This window comes from Phyllobates terribilis, unplaced genomic scaffold (genome assembly GCF_046119375.1).
Source record: "Phyllobates terribilis strain yellow unplaced genomic scaffold, ASM4611937v1 Scaffold_3__8_contigs__length_932513732, whole genome shotgun sequence".
Taxonomy (NCBI): Eukaryota; Metazoa; Chordata; class Amphibia; order Anura; family Dendrobatidae; genus Phyllobates; species Phyllobates terribilis.
The window spans coordinates 879,102,780-879,128,395 of NW_027362763.1; the positions used below are offsets into that span (position 1 = coordinate 879,102,780).

The window sequence follows — 25,616 nt, forward strand, 5'->3', positions numbered from 1 at the left end:
CAGAACAAAAGAAACAGAACTATTAAATTTTATGTTTAATCCAAAAGGGAGGCAGTGTTCAAGAAAAATATATACATAAGGATGTTACAAAGGGGACACTAAAATACATGGGCAGTTACATAAAATAAACAGGGTAAAAGAAGACAACTTACTCTATACGATCACGGAGACGATTCAATATAGGAATATGGAATATTGGAATATGCTGTTATTGAACAGGACCCGTTGCTTATAATTCTTATAAGTCCTCCTGTCTTCTCCATAGATTCTCTTATACCTAAGCGGAGATCTGCCCACACGCCCCTTGTGGTGACATCATGTGGGCCAGTCTCCAACCTGTACATTTTTATTAAAAACGCTGACTTCTGCGATAACTCATCGCTCGTTGATCGCAGAAGCTTGCAAACTACGTCATTTTTTCCCTTATGATTTTATCTTTATTTAGATATCCCATAGCTGCAGTCTACTATTGTGGTGTTTATGCGCTGCAGCTCCCTGATTTTGGTTACAGCCCTGGAAAACTACCTATACATTCCTGGGCTGATTTGGTCACTACACATATGGGTCCCGTTACTGTCGGACCTATGGAACTCAGAAGATTTCATATTTCATATCGCAGTCAGGGCATCTACAAATTTCCCTTTGAGGCTTGGGAACCAACCTCACAGGTACACGCAAATTAGTGCAAGCCTGCGTTTATTACCTCCTGCGTCTTTCAGAGACAAGATGCTTGCTTCCTAACGAAGTTATAACACTCCTTGCCTGGCCTTGTTTGCATTGCTATTTCTCAGGCGTGTGTTAAATGGGGCTTTTGTGCTGAGCAGAAGGGGAATAAGGGAGGGGGTTGAACATCTATGTCAAGCAGATATGGAAGAACATTTTCCTGATATTAATATGTTCCTGACACTCTGCATAAGGTTAACCAATCATACATAGGCAGCAACAAACAGGGGAAAATAAAACATGCCCTCCTCTCCTCACTTATCTATGCAGCTACTATATAGAGATACAGCTGAGCTGAGTTATGTATCATTACAATCCCTTCCAGATTTCATCTCAAAGCAATCAATCTGGGGGGGGGGGTAAGAGCTTACAGCACTGGTTATGAGATGTGGAAGTATTTGTAATGACACATAAGTTAGCTCTGCTACATCTCTACTCAATAGCTGCAAAGATCAGTGAGGAGAGGAGGGCTTGTTCTTTTCTCTTCTGCATGACGCTACCTGCTTATGATTGGTCAATCTCATACAGGGGAAGAAGGTCACACCCCCAGATATAAATGACAGAGTGACTGCAGACTTTTCATTTCAGCCCAGACAGCCCTTTTAGTATTGCACACAGAATGGTAAAAATCTGCACAGTCTGCCTGCTAGTATAATGATAGCATTTTAAAGACACTAAGATGCTCACTGATCTATAGGTGTCAGTAAGATATCTCAACACCTGCAAACTATTTTAATATTTGTAGCGTACAGACATTTAGGAAGGAATGACAACATAAGCTGTATCCTATGCTAAAAGAAAACTAATTCTAAATAAGCTTCCCAGAGAAATTGCTATATATCCCCAATAGCTACATGTTCTGTTATTTACCAAAACTCATTATAAAACAAATTATCTATAAATTGCTTGTCGGCAGATGACAATGCTTCTGAGTTTAAGGACTATATTTATAGAATTTTATGCTCTGTTTCTTACATATATTGTTTACTTTAATGCATTCGATTGAAAATAACCCAAATTGTTATTTGAAATTAAAAGAGTATACATATAAAAGAAAAGAAATGTTATTTGTAGAAATGGGACAAAATCTGACTCGTAGTAAAGAAATTCTGACAAAAGGCAGTCATTATCAAATTCAAGAAAACAAACAGAGGAATGGGGCTTTGTAAAGTATTCTGAAGCTTTAAGAAATAGTTCTTAACCACAACAAATAGATATGACATAAATGGACAAATAGGAAAGGTAAAACAGCGGAGTGCGAGCCTTATCTCAGTAATCTTGCTGATTATATTCTATGCTAGTGCTTGAGTGGCATATTTATGCACTAAAGTGTCATATTTTAGGCAGCCAGGGTGTGTGCAGAGGAGAAATTAGCATTTCTTTTAGTTTTGGGTTCAGCCACTATTTTTTTCTCTTTTAATAGTTAGAGGTCAGAGGGACAATGATTTATTTATGTAACCATCTATACTAGAACATGGGGATCCCATGAGCTAATCTGGCATTGAGTATATTCCTAAGAAGTGTTCACAACAGACACATTTGTATAATGTACCAGGAATATTGAACTGAACACCCATTTTCCTGATATCATTGTTGATACAATCTGGCATTCACATGGGCATACACACATGGCCACACTCTGTTAGAACCTAAAAGGAATATGCTAAAAGCATTTGTATCCCTTCTGACCAAACATTTTCGGCATATCTTTGCCATACTAATGTCTCTAGTGGGAAAATCCCTTCCACATATAGTAAGCGTCAGCAGAGTACACATGTCAAAACCAGCAATGCTCCTCCTGTCACCTTCAGGGTATGTGCACACGATGCAGAAATGCTCAGGATTTTTTCCTGAGCGTTTCTGCATCTCTCTGGCAGGAAAAAACGCATGCGGATTGTACATGCGGTTTCCTGCCAGGGACATGCGGAAATGAAGCGGTCTTCACTTTCATTTCCGCATGCGGGTTGACAAGCGCTTCCCAAGCGATTTTAGCATCACTTGGAAAGTGCTTGACAACTTGGTCACACTATATAAATCCATGCAACCGGCATGGATTTATATAGTGTGTGAATGTCAAAAAATAAAAAATAAATATATACTTTACCCTCTGATGGCCCCCGGTGTCCGGCTTCGCTCGGTCCCGGCTGCCGGCAGTGAAGACTTTAGGACCTTAAGACGTCAGCGTCACGTGACCCGTCACATGACTCTGACGTCAGCGAAGGTCCTTCTTCATTCAACCGCGAAGTGCGGGGAATCAAGCAGGAGCGCTGCGCGGGCTTGTCAGAAGGTGAGAATATATATATTTTTTATTTTATTCTTTTTTTTTTAATGGTACCTGGGTCTGGATGAGAGTCCTCTCCTCCACACCCGGGTACCATCCGCACATTAGACCGCATGAAAAGCACATCAACATATACAGTGATGCGGATTCCATGCGGTCTAATGCAAGTCAATGGCGGCAAAAGAGCAGCGTTTCCGCAAAATTAATTGACATGCTGCGGATTTTTGACCGCAGCGTTTACGCTGTGGAAAAATCCGCATCATGGGCACAGCACATGCGGATTTCAATTGGGGAACATTGCTGCCCTTCTACCATGCGTTTTTCATGCGTTTCCGCAACTGCAAAAACGCCGCGGAAACGCATGAAAAACGCATCGTGTGAACTCAGCCTTAAACCTATTGTTTCCATTAGGATAAAGATTACAGCTCCAGTCTGGTTACATAGGCTTTATCCATGTTTGTGTTGCATAGATAAACACTTAGGCATTTACATTGCATTCTTTTCCCATATAAACACAAGTTCAGCACTTTAGTGAAAGTGAAATAACAGCCAAGTCATAGGACATTCACAAAACACTTTACAACAACCTTACAAAACACAGCAAAAATAACAATGAAGAAAACAAACACTATGAAGAAAACACATAGGCTCCAGTTCACCATTGCGAGATTTTAAGTCACTTTCCTTTTTTGTCTTGCCGGTTTTTGCGCCAAATTCATCAGAAAACAAATAAAAACATAAAAGTACATATAAAATAGACTTCACAACAGGTAAATAGAATGATGAATTGGGTGTAAATAACAAAAAGGCGCAAAACTAGACAAAAAACAGGCGCAAAGGCAATGATGCATCAGGGCCATAGTATGGGTGTATATGTACACACACGTACTACGGCACCAATTCATCATTGCCTTGGCGCCTGTTTTTCGCCTAGTTTTTTGCCATTTTGGCATTCGTTCAAATTCAAAAGTCTATTTTATATGTGCTCACCTGTTTTTTCTTTTGTGAACGGAGTTTAGCAATATATACAGTACAGACCAAAAGTTTGGATACACCTTCTCATTTAAAGATTTTTCTGTATTTTCTTGACTATGAAAATTGAACATTCACACTAAAGACATCAAAACTATGAATTAACACATGTGGAATTATATACTTAACAAAAAAGTGTGAAACAACTGAAAATATGTCTTATATTCTAGGTTCTTCAAAGTAGCCACCTTTTGCTTTGATAACTGCTTTGCACACTCTTGGCATTCTCTTGATGAGCTTCAAGAGGTAGTCACCGGAAATGGTTTTCACTTCACAGGTGTGCCCTGTCAGGTTTAATAAGTGGGATTTCTTGCCTTATCAATGGTTTTGGGACCATCAGTTGTGTTGTGCAGAAGTCTGGTGGATACACAGCTGATACTCCTACTGAATAGACTGTTAGAATTTGTATTATGGCAAGAAAAAAGCAGCTAAGTAAAGAAAAACGAGTGGCCATCATTACTTTAAGAAATGAAGGTCAGTCAGTCTGAAAAAATGGGCAAACTTTCAAAGTGTCCCCAAGTGCAGTTGCAAAAACCATCAAGCGCTACAAAGAAATGGCTCACATGAGGACCGCCCCAGGAAAGGAAGACCAAGAGTCACCTCTGCTTCTGAGGATAAGTTTATCCGAGTCACCAGCCTCAGAAATCTCAGGTTAACAGCAGCTCAGATTAGAGACCAGGTCAATGCCACACAGAGTTCTAGCAGCAGACACATCTCTTCAACAACTGTTAAGAGGAGACTTTGTGCAGCAGGCCTTCATGGTAAAATAGCTGCTAGGAAACCACTGCTAAGGACAGGCAACAAGCAGAAGAGACTTGTTTGGGCTAAAGAACACAAGGAATGGACATTCGACCAGTGGAAATCTGTGCTTTGGTCTGATGAATCCAAATTAGAGATCTTTGGTTCCAACCACAGTGTCTCTGTGCGACGCAGAAAAGGTGAACGGATGGACTCTACATGCCTGGTTCCCACCGTGAAGCATGGAGGAGGAGGTGTGATGGTGTGGGGGTGCTTTGCTGGTGACACTGTTGGGGATTTATTCAAAATTTAAGGCATACTGAACCAGCATGGCTACCACAGCATCTTGCAGCGGCATGCTATTCCATCCGGTTTGCGTTTAGTTGGACCATCATTTATTTTTCAACAGAACAATGACCCGAAACACACCTCCAGGCTGTGTAAGGGCTATTTGACCAAGAAGGAGAGTGATGGGGTGCTACGCCAGATGACCTGGCCTCCACAGTCACCAGACCTGAACTCAATCGAGATGGTTTGGGGTGAGCTGGACCGCAGAGTGAAGGCAAAAGGGCCAACAAGTGCTAAGCATCTCTGGGAACTCCTTCAGGATTGTTGGAAGACCATTTCCGGTGACTACCTCTTGAAGCTCATCAAGAGAATGCCAAGAGTGTGCAAAGCAGTCATCAAAGCAAAAGGTGGCTACTTTGAAGAACCTAGAATATAAGACATATTTTCAGTTGTTTCACACTTTTTTGTTAAGTATATAATTCCACATGTGTTAATTCATAGTTTTGATGCCTTCAGTGTGAATGTACAATTCTCATAGTCAAGAAAATACAGAAAAATCTTTAAATGAGAAGGTGTGTCCAAACTTTTGGTCTGTACTGTATATACAGTGGTGTGGAAAAAGTGTTTGCCCCCTTCCTGATTTCTTATTCTCTTGCATGTTTGTCACACTTATATGTTTGAGATCACAAAACTAATTTAAATATTAAACAAAGATAACACAAGTAACCACAAAATGCAGTTTTTAAATTAAGGTCTTTATAATTAAGGGGAAAAGAAATCCAAACCTACAGGGCCCTGTGTGAAAAAGTGATTGCTCCCTAAACCTAATAACTGGTTGTGCCATACTTAGTAGCAGCAACTGCAATCAAGCATTTGCGATAACTGGCTATGAGTCTTACTTTTCTGGAGGAATTTTGGCCACTCATCTTTGCAAAATTGTTGTAAGTCAGCCACATTGGAGGGTTTCCGAGTATGAACCGCTTTTTTAAGGTCATGCCACAGCATCTCAATCGGATTAAGGTCAGGACTTTGACTAGGCCACTCCAAAGTCTTAATTTTGTTTTTCTTAATCCATTCAGAGGTGGACTTGCTGGTGTGTTTTTGATCATTGTCCTGCTGCATAACCCACGGGCGCTTCAGCTTGAGTTCACAAACAGATGGCCGGACATTCTCCTTCAGGATTTTTTGTAGACAGCAGAATTCATGGTTCCATGTACCACAACAAGTCTTCCAGGTCATCACATTACCACCCCCATATTTCACTTTTGGTATGATGTTCCTTTTCTGAAATGCTGTGTTACTTCTATGTCAGATATAATGAGACTTATACCTTCCAAAAAGTTCAACTTTTGTCTCGTCAGTTCACAGAGTATTCTGCCAAAAAAGTCTTGGCAATCTTCAAGTTGTTTTCTGTCAAAACTGAGACTAGTCTTTATGTTCTTTTTGCTCAGCAGTGGTTTTCATCTTGGAACTCTGCCATGCATGCTATTTTTGCCCTGTCTCTCTTATGGTGGAGTCATGAACACTGACCTTAACTGAGGCAAGTAAGGCCTGCAGTTCTTTAGATGTTGTCGTGGGGTCTTTTGTGACCTCTTGGATGTGTCGTCTGTGCGCTCTTGGGGTAATTTTGGTGGGCCGGTCACTCCTGGGAAGGTTCAACACTGTTCCAGATTTTCGCCAATTTTGGATAATAGCTCTCACTGTGGTTCGCTGGAGTCCCAAAGCTTTAGAAATGACTTTATAACCTTTTCCAGAGTGATAGTTCTCAATTACTTTGTTTCTTATTTGTACCTGAATTTCAGCTTTTGAGGGTCTTTTGGTCTATTTCACTTTGTCAGGCAGGCACCATTTAAGTGATTTCTTGATTAAAATTGAACTCAGCTTCCAAGAGATGTGATAAACCACAGTTAATTTATGTTTTAACGGGGGAGGTGGGCAATCACTTTTTCACACAGGGCCCTGTAGGTGTCATGCAAGGTGTGTGAAAGACTAAGTGCAACACAAAGGGAAGGGGGAAAGGGAGCCCAGACGCTAGGGAAAGGGGAGGAGTGGAGACCTCCTAGGCTGATCTGATATCACCCCGTCTCCACTAATGTCCCTGTATTGGTTCCTCGCCAATTGCCGCAAGCGAGCCTAAATCCTGCATTTCCCTAGCACTTGGCCCTAGATAGGGAAGGGGGGGATGAGCGCTAGTCGATCCCCACTGACAGCTAAAGACAACAAGGGAGACAGACACGGGGGAAAGTAACTTAGCTTTAGCCAACTTCAGAGAGATAACTCCAAGCATCCTCCTAGCACCACAGAGGAAGATAGCAGTCTGAGAGCTCCAGGCATTCACAAGGAAATATGAGAGTATCAACGGCCCCTCCCTGCTGCAAAGTGAAACTATTTCAACACCCAGGCCAGGGTGTAAATTAGCAGGAAGGAGGTAGCCATTGGGTCCTAGAGTGAAACAGCTAAGCGGGTGTCTGTAATGCCAAACGAAGAGATCTTCTGCAACCAACTGCAGGGCGACTGTCTGTTACATCTGACACACCCATGACAGTAGGCTTGGATTTTTTTCCCCTTAATAAAAAGGACCTTCATTTAAAAACTGCATTTTGTGTTTACTTGTGTTATATTTGCCTAATATTTAAATTTGTCTTGTGATCTGAAACATTTAAGTGTGACAAACATGCAAAAGAATAAGAAATCAGGAAGGGGAAAACATTTGTTTTTCACAACACTGTTTAAATATATACATATGTATATACAGTACAGACCAAAAGTTTGGACACACCTTCTCATTTAAAGATTTTTCTGTATTTTCATGACTATGAAAAATGTACATTCACACTGAAGGCATCAAAACTATGAATTAACATATGTGGAAATATATACTTTACAAAAAAGTGTGAAACAATTGAAAATATGTCTTATATTCTAGGTTCTTCAAAGTAGCTACCCTTTGCTTTGATGACTGCTTTGCACACTCTTGGCATTCTCTTGATGAGCTTCAAGAGGTAGTCACCGGAAATGGTTTTCACTTCACAGGTGTGCCCTGTCAGGTTTAATAAGTGGGATTTCTTGCCTTATAAATGGGGTTGGGACCATCAGTTGTGTTGTACAGAAGTCTGGTGGATACACAGCTGATAGTCCTACTGAATAGACTGTTAGAGTTTGTATTATGGCAAGAAAAAAGCAACTAAGTAAAGAAAAACGAGTGGCCATCATTACTTTAAGAAATGAAGGTCAGTCAGTGTGAAAAATTGGGCAAACTTTGAAAGTGTCCCCAAGTGCAGTTGCAAAAACGATCAAGCGCTACAAAGAAACTGGCTCACATGAGGACCGCCCCAGGAAAGGAAGACCAAGAGTCACCTCTGCCTCTGAGGATAAGTTTATCCGAGTCACCAGCCTCAGAAATCACAGGTTAACAGCAGCTCAGATTAGAGACCAGGTCAATGCCACACAGAGTTCTAGCAGCAGACACATCTCTACAACAACTGTTAAGAGGACACTTTGTGCAGCAGGCCTTCATGGTAAAATAGCTGCTAGGAAACCACTGCTAAGGACAGGCAACAAACAGAAGAGACTTGTTTGGGCTAAAGAACACAAGGAATGGACATTAGACCAGTGGAAATGTGTGCTTTGGTCTGATGAGTCCAAATTTGAGATCTTTGGTTCCAACCACCGTGTCTTTGTGCGACGCAGAAAAGGTGAACGGATGGACTCTACATGCCTGGTTCCCACCGTGAAGCATGGAGGAGGAGGTGTGATGGTGTGGGGGTGCTTTGCTGGTGACACTGTTGGGGATTTATTCTAAATTGAAGGCATACTGAACCAGCATGGCTACCACAGCATCTTGCAGCGGCATGCTATTCCATCCTGTTTGCGTTTAGTTGGACCATCATTTATTTTTCAACAGGAGAATGACCCCAAACACACCTCCAGGCTGTGTAAGGGCTATTTGACCAAGAAGGAGAGTGATGGGGTGCTACGCCAGATGACCTGGCCTCCACAGTCACCAGACCTGAACCCCACCGAGATGGTTTGGGGTGAGCTGGACCGCAGAGTGAAGGCAAAAGGGCCAACAAGTGCTAAGCATCTCTGGGAACTCCTTCAAGATTGTTGGAAGACCATTTCCGGTGACTACCTCTTGAAGCTCATCAAGAGAAAGCCAAGAGTGTGCAAAGCAGTCATCAAAGCAAAAGGTGGCTACTTTGAAGAACCTAGAATATAAGACATATTTTCAGTTCTTTCACACTTTTTTAGATACTCTATCACAATTCCCCTACATTTTTTCCTCTTCAGTTGACAGTCATAGACTTCATGTTGATCCTCATAGCTCACAGCTCATTTCTTATTATTCTCCCATCCCCTTGCCCTTTCTCCTACCCTCTGTCTTCTTTCAGTTCCTGAATTACAAAAATACAACTGACCACAAGCACGAATTTAGTTTTGAACGACGTCCATTCAAATGAGTAGGCAACTAAGTAATTCAAATTTGAACCAAGTTCTTTAGAAAGACACCCTCTAGAGTCTCTCTACTCTTAGCTTAGCAAACAGGAGTGAGATCTACCTCTATGATGTCCATAGCTATAATACAGCAAGCAACTATTTTAGAGAAAACTTTATCCACACGGTAAATAATTATGCCATAACCACACATCAATAGGTAGGGGTCCTGTTTTAGTAGCTCCACCAGTCTTTACAATGGTGGGTCGACTGACCCTCATACCATGTTAAACATTTACCAGATCCAGGTAAAGAATAAACAATTATGGAATAATTCTACATAAGCGAATCAAAAGACATTACGGTATCATCATCACTAAATGACCCACCTGTAGCTGTGCTTCTAGTGCCGCAGTGGCTCCATCACCACTGTTTTCATCCACAATAACCACCATGTGGGTTAAAGAGTTGACTTTAACTTGTTCTGTCTCCAGGTCACTTTGCAATTTCTAGAAAAAGTTAAAAGCAACAAAATATAAAAAAAAAAACAATAACAGTAAATAAATACCCACACACTAATGTGGTTTAATTAACCGAATTGCTTCCTTTAGTTATGGCCGTGTTCAATTTTCTAATGATTTCGCTCTTTCCTGTAGGATCCTTTGCAGTCACTACAGTGAACATACAGTATGTAAATAGGATACAGAGTGCAGACTGTCGCTAAACAGCCTGTATCCTGGGGTTGGTATGACCTGTAATATTATTTCTGTGTGGGTATTGTATACTCTCTGAATAATTACTCATTTAAGAGGCTGTTCTAATATTCACTTTTCAGGATCACAACACTCCACTTCCTACCAGCTGGCGGGAGAGGAGGAGGGGAGGTGGTGGTGCGCTACTAAGGATTGACAGTTTGGATCAAATTGAGCGCTCACCCAGGTTTGCCTCTGCAGCATGGGAGAAGCACAGTCGGACTGAAGAAGGCCGGATACATCAATGTGGCCATCTTCAAAGGACCTCTAGAAAATCCCTCCATTCTCAAGAACAGAGGGGACTTTTAATAGGAGGTATGATAAATTGCAAAGTCGCTTATTTTACGGTACCATGCAATATTACCCATTTAAGAACTTGATCCCACCTCTTAAAAGGTTGTAAGAGTATAATGAAGGATTGTTACTTAAAAAATGCTCTTTGAAGATTCTAATAGCATCACCAGAGACTGCTTTAGACTTTATTACCATTACAATACTATAGTTTGCTCACTTTGTGTTCTTCAATCTGTTTTCTAAAGGACTCAAAATCTTCACTGTAGAACGTTAAATCCATCTTGTGAATTCGCTCTTCCGTGACAGTCAGCCAGTCAGACAATTGGTCAAGTTGTTTTCTTTGCAAATCCATCAACACTTCATGCAACCTTCATAGAAGAAATAAAAAAAAATAACATAAAAACAGGCTAAATCAAGTAAAACAAGAATTTTTTTCCGATAAGATCTATACAACTAATTACTTACTACAAGCAAGATTTTCACCTTGTACTAGGCATGCCTGGACAATATAATGTAGCAGTAAAAGTGCAATGCAGTCTGGGAATGAATGACTATACACAAAATTCAAGAATGTTTATAGCTTATATTTTTAATAAAAGAGGATATTTCTGATAGACACCCCTTTTGTCATAGAGTAGAATCAGCCACTAGAAACCCCTTCTGTGATTCAGAATTAAGAGTTGTTCTGTATGAGCGGTTCCCATTCTGTTTAATAGCTTGAATTACACAAGCAGCTATTTATCTAAATGCCTTATAGATTGTAAGCTTGCGAGCACGGAAGTCACTCCTCCTGTAACTGCTGAACTATCTGTTACTTTGTATTCTTTTTATTGGCTGTACACGTCCCCGATTAATTGTAAAGTGCTGTGGAATATGTTGCTGCTAGATAAATAAAATTATTAGTATTATTAATAAATGTCCGAGTTGTAATATTAATGGCCCCATACAGCAGCCGCTTCAGGAGAAATGCCAGGCTGGTGGGAGCTTTCCCCAGCAAAATCACATCATGTCGGTGGTTTGTTGAGGAGGAACAAGAGTTGAGAAGACCGATGCTCTGAGACAACTCCAATAAATATAGCATTTTCTTGACATGTCGATGTTACAATGTAAAAAAAAAAACATCTTATAACATAAACAAGACATATTTGTCACAAAGTATTAAATGATTCGTGACGGCCCTGTCATTTTTGCTGTTTAAATGCTGTTTTTTCCTTTGAGCAATCAGGGGTTAATGACAGTTGTTTTCCTTGCTAGGCTTGGTGTGTTGATTGTTCAGCTGATGGGGGTGTGATCTCTTGCTCCACCCTATAAATACTCACATGCCCCTTCAGTTGATGTTGGTGTTCAGTTCATTCTGCCTAACCAGGAGTGAGGAGGAGGAGTCTGCGGTCGGGAGTAGTTGGAGATTTACCTTGGGATTGCTGCTTGCTGTTTGGCTGTGTTTTTTCCTTTCCTCATTCCCATTTAATTTTAATACCTATTCTTTCCCTGTGTTTTCCTTTGTGGCTGTGAGTGTATTTTTGGTGATCTTGCTATTTCAGTTTACCCAGTCTGTTTTCCCTGTCTTGTTACAGTATCATTTTACAGTATTTTTACTGTATTCCTCCCTGGGGGGAGAGGGGGTCACTGACAGGGCCTGTGCAGGAGATAGGGAGACGCTGGCGGCTTGGGCCTCCTCACCTTCAGAGGTACCCCTGAGATAAGGGAAAGTCAGGGCTCCCCTAGTGTGGTAGGGACAGGTCTGGGTCCCAACTCCCAGCCATTTCCCGTTTACGGCGTGGCAATATTGTTTGTCAATGTCACAATTAATAGGGGGGTCAGAATATTTAAAAGGTTTATCCAGGACTATTTCATTTCTTTCACTACTGGACTAAGAACTAACAATAAGTAATTATTATTAATCTTATACTAATAATATAAGCAATGCATAATAAATAATACATATCTATGATAGAAAATAACAATAAATTTAAGCAAGAAATTTTGAAATAATATGACATCGCATCCTTTTAATCAAGTTTCTATGCTGAATGTATTTATTTTTTACTTTATATTTTCTTCAGTTTTCCATATCGCTATTCTTTTTTTTTTTTCTCAAATGAAGACTGAAATCTTGCAATTTTCACACTGGCCACAGGCATTATAATGGACTCATACTTCCTGTTCTGTACAGAACTTAGTTTCATTATTATTACAGACAGGATTAAAACAAGAGGTAGCACATCTCTATTTAGTAGATTACTAAGGATCCACCATTCACAATACAGTAGGTGATGTTCCGGCTCCCATCCTCCACCTCCTTTCACAATTACCATTGCTCAGTTTAGATAATGCTTCTACACCAGACCCAGGCAAAGTTTGGCAGTGTGGGGGGCTCACACTGTATATAGGGGGCCTGCGGGTGGATTTATACTGTATATAGGGGGGTTGTTTGTGGACTCATATGGTATGTAGGGGGGCTGTGCATGGGTTCATGCATTATATAGGGGAACTGTGTCAGGGATCATACTGTATATAGGTGGCCTGTGTGGATTTATACTGTATATAGGGGGGCTGTTTGTAGACTCATACGGGAGCTGTGTGTGGGCTAATACTGTATATAGGGGGGCTGTGTGTGAACTCATACGGTATATAGGGGGGCTGTGTGTGAACTCATACGGTATGTAGGGGGGACTGTGTATATTAATATTGAGCAGAATTAATTTCAGCCTATTGGTTCGGTTTTTCATGTGGTGAATTCGCCCACCCACTGCGGTCAGTGTCTTGGTGTCCCGGGTGACATGTCCCAGCAGTGACTCACCCCACTCAATGATGCATCTCGGGGGGCATGTGTATGCGTTACTGGACGCCGAGCACGTGATTTGTGAGGTGGCTTTTGGAGCGGGCAATCCATACAACCACCCTCTGACAGGTATTTCATTGGTCTGTGGCCTCCATAAATAACTCACCCAAACTCTCTGCTCCTTATACCCTTCTAAAGAAGCTTTGATGAAACGCGCGTCAAGGGGTATACTGATTTGGTCTGTGTCCAGGGTAATATACTATTGTGCCTTAATTTGTACATTGTTTTTTCATGTATGGTTTCATAAGCGCACACAAGAATACTGTTACAGAATTCAGCACTGTTGTATACCACCTTGGGTATGCAGTTTTACAATTTGTGTGCTTTCTCAACATCCACACATGCAAAGTTTTGCTGATATATTGAATATGGCTGCTTTTCTCCTTGGAAATGGTTGACATTTTTAAAAACTCCTTTAGGCAATCACCTTATGATATTCAGCAGGCTATTAACACCAACAATATTTTGGTTCTCTACTTGCAGTAAGTCCAATGTGTATTTGGAGTACTATTGAGGTATGCACATGATGTACTTTTTTTAATTTCATAGTTAACCCTTGTAGCATCTAAGTTTTGCTATGACATTGGAGGTGTCTATTTGGTGTTTATCTTACATGAAGCACTCTATAAGAGATAATAAATCCCTAAAAAACATGTATAAAATTATATTTAGCAGGTGTTTTACACACTCGGCACCATTTACCTGCATGCAGTTTTATGAGGCGTTCTTACAGTAATCTCTTGCTGATAGCCATATGACATAACCCTGGGCGTACACTCTGGTCAGTTCTCTTTTCCATTTTTTTGTCCTTTGCATTGACATTTTCTCCATGGTTTAAAGGTTTTATAGTAAATATCTGCTCAATAAAGTTGTTTATCATTTATACATGTATGTCCTTTTTGCTTATTTTTGGATTTTATATAATATAGTCAACTGGCATGAGTTGAGTGATCCTTGTAATATAAAGGGATTGTCTAAAGCAGACTTTTATATTTTGCTGGAATGAGTTTTTTTGAAAATACGCAATGTGCTTTGTGTCTGCCAGCAAAGTGAATGGGAAATTCACTTTGCCGTTCAGACACTGTGTAATTTTACGCAGCGGGAAAGCGCAGCTGCGTAAAGAATTGGCATGTCAATTCTTTACGCAGCTGCGTCCTGCGCTTTCTCCTATTGTGCCCATTATAAGCGATGGAATTACGCAGCGGTGTTCACACACTGCGTAATTCCATCGCTTTTTTACGGAGGCGCAGGATGGATACTCACCTACCCGATGTCAGGGGAGAGGCGTCCGGTCCGGTCCGCTCCAATCCCACGCTTCCAGCATCTGCCGGTGAGCCGATCAGCTGTTAGCTAACCGGCTTGTAACCGGCCGGTCAGCTGACAGTCTGCTGATCGCTTCACGGCAGATGCTGCAAGCGCGGGACGGAGCAGACGCGTCTCTCATCCATCGGGTAGGTGAGTATCCATAGTCTGTACATACACTGCTAGGGACACACACACGACACATAGACACAGACAGTACACACATGACACACAGACAGTACACATGTCACACTGAAATGAAGTGTGACATTACACATGTCACCCTTCATTTACACTGCGTTTTTTGCTGCGCTTTTTTACGCAGTGTGTGAATGGAGGTGCTTTTTTTACCTGCTTAAAAAAACGCAGGTAAAAAAAGCAGGAAAATACGCAGCGTAAAAAAACGCAGGGAAATACGCAATGTGTGAACGCAGCCTTAATGCATGCAACGTCTTCATTATCTGAAAAATTAAAGAACACACCTGGACTGCCTATGCATGCTTTCAAGACGAAGGTCTTCCCAGCGTGAGTTCAGCAAGGTCATCTGCTCTTGTATCTCATTTTCTTCATCGATTGAGAGGTCACCTTGAGCAATAAGTTGATTTCCTGCCTGTAGAACATTGCCCACACTGCTCTGATGTGCTGTGAGCTCCATCATAAAAGCCTAAAGATGAGAGAGGTCACAGAAAAAAAAAGTTTACATTATCTAATGAAAAGGCAGAGATACTGATGCAGAATACATAATATGAACCCCGAGCCACTCACAAACGGTAGAAGTCACGTTATCTAAGTATCAATCTATCTTATAGTATTCTTCAGAAAATGGATACAGTGCAGATATTCTGAACTCTGATGGAAAGTTCGACTTTAAACTTGCATGAAGTTAGATAAGAAATTTCACAAAGTTTCTTTATTGATCGATTACTTTTTGCATACACTGAAGAATACTTTGCAACAAACAATCAGTCAGAAAGAAAAATGTCTGTGATAAGATACATTGTTACAATATCTGTCATATAATAAGACAGAATTATCACCCTTTGTCTTTGTGTCCTTCTCTTACTTTGTACTGGTGGATAGTAATCATTCATCACCATTCACTTATAAGGTACATAGCAAATTAAAGCCAAGCTCCAGCTTTAACACCAGCTATAATGTAAAATGTAACATTAGTAATAATTATATATGATTGTGGAATAAGTGGCTTCTTTTTTCGTGCATTTTTTTTTCTGGGGTAAAGGAGCTGCATTTTACAGTAATGGCAAAAGCAATGAGATTTCAGAAATCTCATGAACACTCGGCTTTTTTTCCCAGACTGAATTTAAGAACTGCAGCGTTTTTGAAAATCTGCAGCATGTCAATTTTTTGTCCAGCGTTTTTTACCCATCAAAAGCAATAAGAAACTGCAAAAACACTAGAAAAACACAGCATAGCATTTGTGCTGCGATTTTGCAGCATTTTTGGTGAATAAAACTAACTTTATTAACATGTAATGTAGAAATGTAGACAAATTACACATGTAATCTGCCTGAAAAAACGCACTAACCAAACAGGCGTTTTTACGGCCAAGAGTGAACGTTTTGACTGCAGAAAAAATGCTGCCGAAACGCCAAGTGTGAACGTTCCAGAAGACAGATGATTTTAAATGAAGAAGAAATCCACCGGATCTTATCTTCTAATGTTTCAGAAAAATTTGAGAAGTTTACAATAATGTGTCATATTTCTTGTATCAGAAATCTCTAAGCAGAGCCATATAAGTTAGCATGGACTACAGAGAGCATTAATTCGGGAAATCAGGGGTCTAATAAGGGGTAACATCTCTCTTTGGGGAGAGTAACATGCCTGACATGCCAGTGTTGGGAGAGTTAAAGGCCATGAAATTCTCCTCTGGGAAATTAAATATCCAAATTGTCTCTTCAGAGAGGGAGAGGACTTGAACTCTAGTGTCAACCATTGGAAGTAGAAATCCTAAAAGTCAATACCTGGAAATCAGTGTCAGGCCAAAGACACAGACTTTTTTCAAATGACATATTCTCATGCGTTTCTATAACATAATATAATAATTAAAAGAACTAGAGAGTTATATTGGATTGACACCTTTACAATCCATGTATTTAATAAAGCTCACCTCGTGAGTGGCAAATTGTTGCTTGACTTCCTCAACATCATCAGATATATCATCTTGCTCTTGAAATGTGTCTTCTGCCAAGAGAAGCCAAGTGAGGACGTCTTCCAGGGCAACCTGATAGCTATCAAGATCCATCTCTACCTCGGTTACTGTACTAGGTGTTTCTGGCCCGGAGTCTCCACAAGGTCCATCAGATGCCTAAAATAAAATTGGAATTAGGAAACATTTTCCATTGATTCTTTTGCCTTACATTTTTTCTTGACAGGTTCCACAGAATTGTTCTTTTTTTCTTGACCATTTTTCTAGAAACTCTTTAACTGCTGAGCTATACATTTCTTTTTTTCTTATATATCTCTTAGTTGACCACAAATTATTGAAAATATTACCGCTATTGCTCAGCTTGTATATGGCTGCTCTTATGAAGCTAATGTCACGTGATTTCGTACAGTGCTCTGCTTCTCTTCTTTGGTGTAGCCAAGCTTCCATGTGTTTCCAATGGGGAGTGGGGAATAAGACACTGCCAAACACCTTATCTCCACAAGGGAACAATGAACATCCAATCCAATATGCCAAACTTTCCTTCCACCGATATCTACAGTCGAAGGAGAACCAGGACACCCAAATACACAGCAGATAGTCATCTGTTCCCGCCAATATCACAGAGTTGGGCCATTATATATATTGAATGTGTATAGGCATGCTTAGACCATGAAACTAGAGATATTATAATTTAATTCTCAAATTTTTGAATGTAAATGCAAAAAAAAAAAAATGGATTATCCCACTAAACAAATACTGTATATAAAGCAAGTCAGGCATATAGACGCTCTCACTTTCAGGTTCAAGTTTGCTGAGCGAGAGGCTATCACACAGTACATGCTGGAACAGAGATCACCCGCCGAGCTGGTTGTATTATTGGTGTCTAACATTTCAATGAATTAATTTTTAATTATGCTCTTTATAGGCTTGTAAACAAGGGTGGGGGAACGGATGAGAGAAGACTTTAAAAGAGATGTTTCCATTATACATGAACTCACTGAAGTCATCATGTGCATTTTAGCAATTATTTTAAATAGCTGCCTCTTTAATAGACTGTGAGAAACACAATATTAAAGAAGCCAATTTATAGACTCAAGAGACATAAGTTAATAGGAAGGTGGCAGTGGCCAATAATGTATCTTAACATAAAAGTTCAAAACCGATGCCTTAGGGTCTATGATTTTTAGAGGTTAACAAAATTACACTTTAATTTACCCATTAATTAACATATCTTATATTATTCACATAATCACAGCTCCTCTTCTCTTTTCAGTCAGTGCCTAGGTGAACCTATATTTTAGAGTGATGAGAAAAAGACAAACTCCTCTAAATGGTCACTGTTGTTTAAACAAACTTTGCATAAATCAACAGTACATGCGGATATATGAAACTTTATAATACATATATTATTAGAGAAATCTGTTTCTTTCTCCATGTATGAGCCACTTCCACCCCTTCCTCTACCTCCTGGGCTCATCATATAGCTCAAATCTGTCTTGGTCAAAGCAAGATGGGCTGCCAACACAGAGAAGTGTCAGGTTACAGAATATATCGAAGTCTATGGATAGAGAAGAGTAAGAGTGATCAGCACTCAGAACAGTGGGAGACCAGGCAGATCGACCTGCAACTACCAACACACTTATTACTTCACAGCTGGATTCACAGCCACACAGATCAATGCTGCTGCATCATTTCTTTCATGCTGCTTCTGTCAGTGTGCTACAGAGAAAGCAGAGCACAGAACACAGGCAATAATGACAAGCATATTAATGCATCAGATAGCATACAGTTATGGCTCATATGTACACCCCATGGGCCATCACAATAAGGTAGGGAGATATAACATGACCTCACAAACTTTTATAGGGATTTACAATTATTACAATTACTACCTGCCCCACTCCAGCAATTCATATGTAGACTAAATGTCACCGAAAAATGCTCCTGAATATACTTCCAGATAACACCCTGAATATGAAGGATATTACTGTGAACCTAAGTGAACCTGACATGGGTAATGCTAAAGGTGTAGCTGGAGACTTTAGAGTAAGGTCATAAACACATGCAGACCCCGCTGGCAAACATGGAGCCTCTGACAGCTGGAGAGGGAGAGACACTCAGCATAAAAAGGAGATCTCACACTGCAACAGACACAAAACCACAATGGAATCTGAAAACCCTCACGGCCTGCTGACTGCCAACAGGTAAGTGCTCAATGCTACAGAGGACAGATGGTTCCACTGGTCTGGTAAGAGGCCTGGATTAGGGTGTATGTGGGTCTGAAGGCTGGAAGAGTCTATGCTCAATGATATTCAGTGGGGAGGTTTGTGGTAGATGCTCAGGTAGGAAGCATTCAAAAGATTGGCGTTTAGCCCCATATTTTCTAGTTATGTCCCTATAAATATGTAATGGCGCCAAATTACATTTCTATAAAATTGAAAAGGAACCTGTCATGTCTAGAAATGCTATCTACCTGCAGCATTAAAATCATGACTGCCTGTCTTACTGAAGCAAAGGCTACAGGAAGAAAATTAACTTATATCCTCCCTGCAGCCACTCGCTTCCAATCATCGGGGTGGTGCAGAGAGCTGTAACAGTCACCACTCATTACACAGTGGTTATGCTGTAAAAACCCCTCAGCACTTTTACTGACAGTCTGCTTGGTGTGTGCAGCATGTATGTACAGAGCAGGCTGTCAATCAAAGTGCCAGGGAGCGATCACTTCCATGCTCACTGTGTAGACAGCGATAACTGTAACTGCTCCCTGCACCATCCCGATGACTGGAAGTGAGCAGCCGTAGGGAGAATAGAACTTCATTTTCTCCCTGTAGCTGTACTTCCAGTAAAGCAGGCAGACATTGATTTTAAAGCTACTTACCTGCAGATTAACCCTATATCTGCAGGTAAATAGTGTTTCTGGACAATGCATGTTCCCTTTAAAGCAAATAAAAAGTAAAAAAAAAAGTGTAGTCATTCTTAAGTAAAAGACTAAAAAAGTATTAGAATAAGTAGGTATATATTAGCAAATGTTAGATGCAAATTTACCACTCATAGTAAAACTACTCCAAGATATTTTAAAGTCACACAGAGGCTAAGGTAAAGAGAAAAACATAAAGTGAGGTGGTCTCCAAACACAAACCACAAGTATGTCTCACGAAGCAGGACAGACCAAGCCACGAATAGTGGCCCATTTCCCATTCTGGTTAGTTGCCAGTCACCAGTTTATGATAATTCTCTATAAATCAATCTGGAAAAAGAATAGCGTACAAGACCCTGCCACTTACAAATTACTACAAACTTTAGAAATGAATAGAAAGACTCATTTCCAAGAAATGTTCCCATACTGTAATTATATTACAGCAGGAGATCAGTCTGTTGAAGATTAAGCGAGCACGAGGAGTAAAATGAGCTGAAAATGAGGATTAAGGGAGAAGAGGTTGTTTGAAGTTTATGGAAACTTGCAAAACACAAAAGGAAAAAAAATGACAATTCACAGAAAGGCATATTTGTATTAGGATTAGGGATATGATAATTGGTTGGGATCTCTGTTCTACTGGAGCTTCAAGAGATTTCCAGGCTAAACATAAATTTCTCCAGTCCTCTATCTCACTGCATATTGCCAAATCCTGAGAGTGAGAAATACGCACAGTCAGGATTCCGCTCTGCTGTCAGCTCGAATGGTCGTCACATGACTGCTCATATGTGATTTGCATACTTGTGGTCATGTGATGACTCGCAACATTTTCTTCTCTATGTTATATAGAGAGAAGCAGATGACAATCTAGTCAGTGAGAGACAGCTAACTTGACAAACAGTCCACTTGAGCTTACAAAAGAGCAAATCCCGACAGTGTGCATATTGCACTGCTAGGATTCGGCAATCTGCAGCAAGACAGAGAAGCTGCAGAAACGTATGTTAAAACTGGAAAACCACTATTGCAAATTCATAATGGACTCATCACACTGTGGATACAACCATTTCTGGACTGGGACTAAATTGATGATTTGTTGGTCTACTGATTTTCTCCATAATTGAGAAAAGGGGCATTACTACAAAGACCTCTGTTGAGCTGCTGGTACTTTGGGCACTAAAAACTACATGAAAAATACCAGCTCTAATACATGGGCATTTAACTCACTGCATTAATGGACATACCAGCTCACATTTCATGAGTTAACAGGAATTATCCAAAATGTTACCTGTGTATACACTGTAGATACTGTAATGACGGTGCCGTTTATGGCAGTCAGTATTCTGTAAATGAAACATGCAGAGAACGGATTCTGAAATACCTATAAGGAAAGTGTAACAGTATTTTTGCTCGTTTGATTCACAGAATACAGGCTTTGTGTTTTCACTGTTATGGTTTAATGGATGGTCATAATAAAAGAGTAAAGAGAATGTACCGCTAGTTAAGCAGCCAAAAATAAAATGCTAACATAAGATATATGCTCTCATGCAGAGATAAACAAGTGGGATAAACAAATCTCTGATTATAAGAAATTGTACAGTATGAGTTGTTGAATTACAGGGTAAGTAAATCTTCATTTTTTTTTTTTGCTAATTCTATACAAACCACTTAAGGGATTTGGCTTTAGTCCTGTGAAAAACTTGCATTTAAGGAGCCTCCAAACCACTGCTTACTCATTAATGTACTAGTCTAGCTTTTCTGTACTCCCTTACTCTGTACGGGTGCAGAAGACATCCAATGTAGTAGATCTTATGCATGACACAGTGCGATCCTCCGGAGTGCTGAGAGGATGATACCTGCATTGAATATCTAGAAGGTAGGCACAGCCCTAGTCCTAAGGTACCTACAGCTGCACTGCCAGAGTTAGTACTCCCAGTACATAGTGATGGACTACAGAAATCCCCAAAAATGTAGACTAGGGTATGTGACCAAGACTTCATTTTCTGGGGGATTCTGCTCCAAAAACCACCTGAAAAGCTTTAAAGGGAACCTCTCACTAGCAAAAACGCTGTTAACCTGCATACATGGGGTTAATCTGCAGATTAATAGTGTTACTATCCTGCCCGGCGCCTGCACTTTGACGAATGCTGCGGAGAGAAAATTAACTTTATTCTCCCCGGCAGCATTCGGTTCCAGTCACAGGGCTGGCACTGGCGTGGGTTCAGTCACTTCTGCACGCCGGCTGTAACTGCACCCCCGGCCCTGACCGTCAGCCGGCCCCAATGCAGAGGCAGTGTCAGTAAGGGCTGGGGTGGTTACAGCCACCGCTCTCTATACTCAGAGCAGTGACTGAACCGGCGCCGCCCAGCCCCCGTGACTGAAACTGAATGCTATGTTTGAGAAAATAAAGTTCATTTTCTCCCCACAGCGTTTGGCTAAGTGCGGGCAACGGGCAGGATAGAACTGCTATTAACCTACAGATTAACCCATATCTGCAGGTTAATAGCGTTTTTGCTGGTGACAGGTTCACTTTAAAAATCCTCAAAAGAATGAACATGAGCAATTCTATGTAGGAATGACTTTCTCTTCATATTCTTCAGGTTTCCAAAGTAGCCAAGCGGTTAAAAGAAGTGACCTGTCCATTCTTCAGGTATTTTCAGCTCGGGAGATGTTCTATAATTTACATAAGAAGTCAATGAGAAAGCTCACAAGACATTTGGAAGATGAATGGGCGTCTATTTGATTTGTTTTGTCAGTGCTTTTGCTACATAACCCACTAGCAGTTTATTCTTTATTCAATGCAGTTAAAAAACACATGAAACATGGGAAGTAATAAAGACACCCCAAAAGCGATGGAAAAACGCTAAAAAAAAATGCTGGCGGAAAGAAACATTGTAAAAGCACCCATTTTTTACAGGACTGAAGCCAAATCTCTTAAAAAAAAAAGTGATAAGCAACGTTAAATAACTTTCAGTGCTGGATAGAATTAGCAAAAAAAAACGTGAAAGTTTAGCTATTCTTTAAATGATTAGAAATTTGCTGAGACAGTACAATCTAGAATTTCAGCACAGAACTATAATTACATACAGAAGCAAAAAATATCTAAAATAACCGCCAACCTCTGATGGCAAACGTGGGTGGTGCATCTAACGCCCTTAGGAGAATAGGGGTCAAGTGACTGATTCACCCTAGTCACTTTCCCAGAAGAACACAATGGAGACATGGCCGAGCTAATCACCCCTCTGTGAGATCAGCGCCCCCTCTGGCAGACCATACATTACATAGAACCTTCATTTAAAGTATGTTTTTATGTGACAATCCCTTTAAATCCTTTAGTATTTTTTGCATGCGCTTAATTATAATTATGCATTAAACATTTAATTCGCCTTCATATACCTGTTGCTTAGTGAGCGGCATATCTTCACACTCTGCCTTGAATCTCCGAGGAAGGGTCTCTACTTCCCGAATGTCATCCATTGTAACTTCATGAGGAAGCACTTCAAATAGCGATGTTAAGTACATAAGTATTGACTTCTTGTCTGGCAAGGGGACAGCCACATCTGTAAAGAAACAAAGGTACGAAGAATGACAAAACTGAGGAGGGGAAAAAAAAAAACTGCCAGATTGCTGGGAAAATGAGTTACAATGTGATCCAAGGTAGTAGAAAGTGCGTATCATTCACAAAGTACTGTGCTCTTTAGTCTCCACCTTCTGTGCTCACCACAATGTACTTTGCTTCATTCCCTGCACACTTACACTTTATCTGTCCTGCTGTTACCAAAATTCCTGAGTGTGCCACGTCCTCACTTTCCACGTGACATCCCGCCAGCTACACCAAAGCCGTGTACCCACCCACACCTGGGCTTGGAGGGTCCACTTAACAAGGTGAGCCTCACAGGAGGTCTCCTGACCCAACCCAGCTACGTCTATGAGGCTGTTGTGTTCGAGTTCTAGAGACCCACGGCTAGTTTAAACTTCATGGTCTGTACTCGGACTGTATTTCATGGACATCTAAATTTGGCCTTAGTGGGGTTGTCCGGTCCATATCGATAAGTCTGCAGGCACTCTATGTGACTGCAGACTCATAAATCCTCCCAGCACACGCACTCTGCGCTGCGAGGATTTGCCGATTTCTGATCCGGGACCGGAGGGTATGTATGCGTTATACATACTCCCGGCCAGAGCACCTCCACGCCCACTGGACGGAAGCATCACTAGTCGGGGCACGGCCTCGCTCAATACAAGTGTATGGAGCGAGGTCGCGCCCACTAGACGGGCCCTGGCCGGGAGGATGTATAATTCATAATACCCTTCGGTCCCAGCTCAGAAATCAGCGAATACTCGCAGCGCACAGTACGTGCGCTGGGGGGATTCATAAGTCTGCAGGTACACAGAGTGACTGCAGACTTATCGATATGGACCGGACAACCCCTTTAATCAAACAGTCAAAAAATGTTTTACTTTATTACTAATTTTAATGGTTGACAAAGTAAATGTAGTATATACGAAAATGCTATAGTATATTATTTTTGGCAAAGATTCAATGCATATTAATGTACTGACAATTTCCTTTAAGATTCAAGGCTGAGAATGTAATTTGTTTCTTGCTAAACGCCCTGAAGTTTCCAAAGTTCAGAGAAATACATTATACTGACATATCCGACAGGAGGCAATAATGTACTTTACTAAAGTTTATGCTGTATCTTTTGGTATAAGAGAAATAAATAAAAATAGCATTTATTTAAGTCATGCATTATAACCGGTCAGCAGGAATTATGTATGTACCTGGCAGAAAACACAAAGGTGTCAAGAGAATAGAATATTTCAGACAGAATGTGTTCAGTGGTTGGTTTTTTTTTAATGTGAATTGACAATTCACAGTTGTCAAATATAAAGAGATTGTATAATGTCACAATTTTAGTTTTTACAGTGTACGATCAAAAATAAGAAAAAAAGTTGCATTCACTTCACCAGTGCCTGTGCTGACACTTTCCATGTCCCCCACCGGTCTCTACTTTCAGGCCTTGGTCAGCACCAATGATGTCACAAGCAGCGGTCACATGTCATGATAACACAACATTGCTGAAGGCGTGTGAACAGAGATCTTTTGTACAAGGGCAGCAGGGAGTTAATAAGGGGAGTATTATAGTTTGTGCACATGTCTATTTCTGGCTAATTCTGCCTGAAAAAGCACTAAATAAACTATAAAAAAAATAATGAACATATTCACAGCAATGTTGTAACATAACGCTTTGGAATTGGTCTTCAAAATCATTGAAGCAGCTGAAAGAAGTGACTTGACCATTCTTCTGGCGGCTTCTGATTGGAAGCTGCCACTAGTTTATATTAAGTTTATATAGAAAATTTAAACAAAAAAATACATCAGTGGCAAAGCCGCTGCCAAAACAACTAAAAAGACACCAAAGAAAATGTTTCAGGGAAAACACTGCTGGCATTTTCCTGAAGTATGTTCTACTTCAAAAACAGTGGGTACACCGGCATCTATAGGACACTATATGCACATACCCTTACTCATTATCATATTTTACTTTACTTTACTATATTAGGCTGCGTGGAACAATTCCATAAGGTTGAACAACCCATTTCATCTATGTAACAAAGTTCCATTTTATGATGATGTTCTAGTGGACTTTATGAAATATAGCTCAGGTGCTTTCAACCTGGTTAAAGGGAATCTGACAGCAGGTATGTAATCTGAAGACAGCATGAGGCAGCAGCTGAGACACAGATTTCAGTGGTGTGTCACTTATTAGGCTGTGTGCTATTGTTTCCATACAATGAATATTTTATCACCAGATTATCACTGACCAGACTAGTTCCATCATGCCAAA

The 25,616-nt window shown here is 40.5% G+C and overlaps 1 protein-coding gene across 4 annotated transcripts in view; it reads right to left on the minus strand.

The window, feature by feature from the left end:
- The window catches only part of UTRN (utrophin), a 768,906-nt gene that overhangs the window by 586,706 nt on the left and 156,584 nt on the right, over positions 1 to 25,616 (minus strand). For all 4 annotated transcript variants that reach the window (XM_073672652.1, XM_073672651.1, XM_073672650.1 and 1 more), the window contains 5 exons: positions 23,161 to 23,324; positions 16,815 to 17,012; positions 15,169 to 15,350; positions 10,760 to 10,910; positions 9,886 to 10,005 (listed from right to left, as the gene is read on the minus strand). In XM_073672652.1, coding sequence (XP_073528753.1) covers positions 9,886 to 10,005; positions 10,760 to 10,910; positions 15,169 to 15,350; positions 16,815 to 17,012; positions 23,161 to 23,324 — 815 coding nt within the window. The remainder of the gene's footprint in view (positions 1 to 9,885; positions 10,006 to 10,759; positions 10,911 to 15,168; positions 15,351 to 16,814; positions 17,013 to 23,160; positions 23,325 to 25,616) is intronic.